Source organism: Meriones unguiculatus, chromosome 3 (assembly GCF_030254825.1).
Source record: "Meriones unguiculatus strain TT.TT164.6M chromosome 3, Bangor_MerUng_6.1, whole genome shotgun sequence".
Classification (NCBI taxonomy): Eukaryota; Metazoa; Chordata; class Mammalia; order Rodentia; family Muridae; genus Meriones; species Meriones unguiculatus.
Genome location: NC_083351.1, coordinates 43067972 through 43072477, shown reverse-complemented (window position 1 = coordinate 43072477; position 4506 = coordinate 43067972). Strand labels below are relative to the sequence as shown.

Here is a 4506-nt window from a genome sequence, read left to right as displayed (position 1 = left end):
TGAGGGAGAGGGAAGAAGGTATATAAATAACACTAAGCATATTTTGAAAAGGAAAATATAGGAAAGCATACTATTTTTAGTTACTTAAAAACATATAAATATACCCCCCCACACATGCAAGCATGTACATACACACAGTTTTAATGGTACCCCACACGGTGAGATAATGCTACTTCCAGTAACAGACTACTTAACAAAATAATGTTTCCTAGCAGCTTGCATGAACACACCTGGAAGTGGTTCCCAAAGGTGGTTCCTAGCTGGGAGATTCTGCCTTAGACCTTGAGATCGTGGCTGCTTTATGAGAGTTAAAATGTAAAGCTTCCGAAGCAGAACACACTCATTCACTGAACTCACTCACCTGTGCCCTGAAATATGCAAGTACAATGAGTACAAACACTACAAAGAATAAGCCGGATGTTCCTCCAGAGAGGGAGAAATAAACTGTGGTGTGATTCAGTTAGCCCCCTTCCAATGAACTGTTTCTTCTCTAAATGCAGTGAGGGCTGCTGCAGCAGTGGGGGCTGCTCATGACGGGAAATGTGACAGTGATGAAGCAATGACAGCACAAGCCAGGATTGCATGCACAGTTTTATCTGTGAGGTGCGCAAGACATACCCAGACTATAAAACAAAACAACATAACAACAACAAACAAACCACCATCACCACCAACAAAAAACCTCCCAACAATTTACTTCCCAAACACCTAACATTAGAGGACCTTGTTTAGCTACTGATGCCTCAACCAGAGCAATTAAGGCTCAATGACTGGCTCTTTGACCTCCCCACCTCCCAAGGGAGGAGCAGTACTGTTAGGCCACAGAGGAGGACTTTGCAGCCAGTCCTGAAAATACCTGACAAAAGAGAGTCATATGAAAGGGAGGAGGTCCTCCCCTATCAGTGGACTTGGAAAGGGGCAGGGAGGAGATGAGGGAGGGAGGGTGGGATTGGGGAGGGAATTAGGGATACAGCTGGGATACAGAATTAACAAAATGTAACTAATGAGAAAAATAAAATTATATATATATATATATAAAAGGCTACTTTTCTGGTTTTGCATCTGGGCAAGTTCATTTGTTGTTCCAGAGGAAATTTCTCACTCATACATTTCCTCTATAACTATGGACTCTTAGCCAGAACCAGTATCATATTGTGGTTACTGCTTAGAGTGAGCTATGTAAGTAGAGATGAAATAAAAATAAATGTCCCTGCCTTTAGAGAAATTTTGAGTTGACAGAGCATCTTAGCTCAGAGTGACAACTTTTCTCATGGATGCTAAGGGTATTTAAATTAAGATCATCAGAAGAATTCTACCTCACTGAATCCTTACATATGGTCTTACATACTTCTTTCCTAAATTTATTTATGAGTGACTGAGTTAATTTTGTGAGTGCTACCTTGCTCAGGTCTGAGTCTCTCTCATATAATAACTTCTTTCCTCCTTTTTTCCCTCCCCATTTTTCTTCCTCATTCTCTCTTTCTCCCTCTCTCTGTAATTTCTTCCTTCATTTATCTCATTGGTATTTTGAGCAAGAATCAGTGCTGGGATTTCATGAGTTCAACTCAGTGCTGGGCTGGTACTTACATGTAATTATGTCTCTTTTCTTAACCTGAAGGCCCACATGAGACTTGTCTGTGGTAGCAAGAAGTACATTTTCACAGAATGAAGCCATTATTTGCATAATTTCAAGGAAGTAATATATATGTCTACATTATTAGTGCCCAGATTTCAGGAGGGTTTGAAGAAAAGGAAAACACATTAATTTGTATCATGGTGACATCCTCATTTGCAGTTTTTTCACACATATTAAATATGCTCATGAATGTTTTAGTCAGTATATTTTATATAAACACAGCAACTCTTTAAAATGTAAACAATATAGGGTCAGGGTCTTACTTTACCAGCCTTATGTGGTCAGTTAAGGAACATGTTTTTGATTTTTTTTCAGCTGTAGTGGTGGTTAAGTCTAAGTCCTTGGACATGTTGTATAATAACTCTACTATTGGGCTACAAGTACAGGCCAATTATTAACGTGTTAAAATAGTATTGTGAGTGAGTAACTGATGAATTTATTAAGACACTAAGTATAATATGAGATTTATTCTGACATTAGACCCATAATTTAAGTTTTCCCATTTTAAATATTTTATTGCAGTTCATAAATAAAATTATAATTGTGCAAACCATACTACAATATGCAATTTATGTTACAGATATTTATTCATTTCTCCACATATACAACCTCAATAAGCAGTCAGTCAAACTTGGTCTTACCAAATCTAAAAAAATTAATTTCATATTTCATATTTCAATGCTTTAGAACTTAGAAAGAATACCAGACAGTGATGCTCAATTGGTTCTATGAAATACATGTATATATGAACACATACCTATGTACACCTTGAAACTATGTAATGTCAATTTAAAATATTTCTTTGTAATGCAAAGATGATTTCAAATCACTGAGAAAATATCTCAAAATTCACTTGACTAACAATTCTACATCCTTGTTATATTACTTCTTTTCATGGTTCTATCATGGGTGGGAAGTGAGATCATTTAGTAGGTCAAATAGAAAAGAACAGGCAGTTTCATTATTTTTAAGTTCATGCTAATTTGCAATAAATGTTAACTACTTTCTTGACAACACATATGTGTATAAATGATTCATTAATATAAAACATTTTACGAGGCAAATCAGGATATAGGACATAATAGAGAAATTGTAATTAAAATTAGTGTTTTCTGGGGATTTGGATTGCATTATTATGCAGTTTTCTCAATAAAGTTAAAGATTTATCTGGATGAGTGTGCCTTTTCTAATATTATCTGAGGACAGAAGTTAAGATAGCACTGAAGGGATTTCTCATCAACAGTTTTTTTACAGCCATTTTTACTTCTTTGTTCCGAAGACTATAGATGATAGGATTTAGCATTGGTGTTAATCCAGCATATATCAATGCCATAAATTTATCAATTTCCTGTGAGTTAACAGATGAGGGCTTCAGGTACATGGAGAGAGCTGTCCCATAGAACAGAACCACCACAGTCAAGTGAGCTGCACATGTCGAAAAGGCTTTGCTTCGACCATCCACCGTGCTGATCCTCAAGATATTGGAGAGGATGAATGCATAGGAGACACAAATGAGCAGCATTGGCAATGGGAGAAGAAGGATGCTGATCACTAACATAATTAACTGCACCATGGAAGTGTCTACACAGGCCATTTTCAAGAGAGCCAGAATTTCACAGGTGAAATGATTGATGATGCTATTACCACAAAGAGACAGCTGAATCACAGGTCCAGTTTCCACCAAGGCAGTGAGGCAGCCTGTAACCCAGGAGCTGCTTGCAATCTGTACACAGACTCTCCTGTTCATAATAACAGGGTACCTCAGGGGGTTGCAGATGGCCACATACCTGTCATAGGCCATCATGGAGAGGAGCACACATTCAGTGGAGCCCATGGCAAGAGAGAAGTACATCTGAGAAGCACATCCTGAGAAAGAGATTGTGTTTTTCCCTGAAACAAAGTTTGTCAGCATAGGAGTAAGAGCAGAAGAGGTATACCAGATGTCCAGAAAGGACAGATTACAGAGGAAAAAGTACATGGGAGTGTGCAGATGGGAATCTAGGATGGTGATAGAGATCAGAATAGTATTGCCCAGCAGAGTAATCAGATACATCAGCAGACACAGCACAAATATGGTGACTTCAACTTTTGGGTAGTGAGAAAATCCCAGGAAGAAAAACACTGTGACAGAGGTCCAATTTCCTTGGACCATTTTATGATAGTATGTTCATATGTGTATATGAAGTAATAGCTTACATAACATATATATAAAGTAAATGGTCCTGCTTTAAGTTTTCTCACAAGTTTATTTTTTGAACATGTTGTTCATATTTAAGTGTCTCCCTAATTGAGATTATTATTATAATGGTACATGTTTGAACATTATTAACTATGGAGTCAAGAGATAAGTGGTGAACTTCTTGCTTTTGCATCAAGGCCTTTTCCCCTGTTAAATTGGAGTGAGAGAGGAATTTGTTAAGCAAACATCATGAAAGAAAAGCAAAGGAAACAATATTTTGCTCCCCCTTGCCCCTTATTCCAAAACTACATTTGTAGCTGATCTACAAATGTATATTTACCTTTCACTTACTAGATGATTTTCTTCTCTCAGCTTGGGAATATTCTTCTTAAAGGAATATCTCTGATCTATCAAGTTGACAGTTTCTTCTGCCATTCTTAGAGATATGCTCAAAATGAGGTGGAGAGTCAATAAGTAAAGTAATGTACAGATTTCTCCAGATATAAAAGAAATTAACTGAAGATCTCGAGCACTGAAAAACAAACCAGAGTTTTCAAACCCAAGAAAGTGATACAGATATTCTCATTATGAGGGACACTTAATGTCTGTATCTTTCATGTGTCTATAATTTCCTTAGTGACTGAGCTACAGAAACTTCTCCAAAGGACCAGCCTCTGGCTCTGGAAGACAA

At 37.2% G+C, this 4506-nt stretch overlaps 1 protein-coding gene across 1 annotated transcript; it reads right to left on the bottom strand.

Annotated features, from left to right (window-relative positions):
• Positions 1 to 2828: 2828 nt before the first annotated feature.
• LOC110559065 (olfactory receptor 13F1) lies at positions 2829 to 3788 on the bottom strand. The gene has a single exon (XM_060378674.1). The coding sequence runs from the start codon at positions 3786 to 3788 to the stop codon at positions 2829 to 2831; it is 960 nt and encodes a 319-aa protein (XP_060234657.1).
• Between the last annotated feature and the right edge of the window lie 718 nt (positions 3789 to 4506).

Excerpts from the sequence above, each read along its gene's own strand:
- LOC110559065 (XM_060378674.1), bottom strand. The coding sequence starts at position 3,788 with ATGGTCCAAGGAAATTGGACCTCTGTCACAGTGTTTTTCTTCCTGGGA.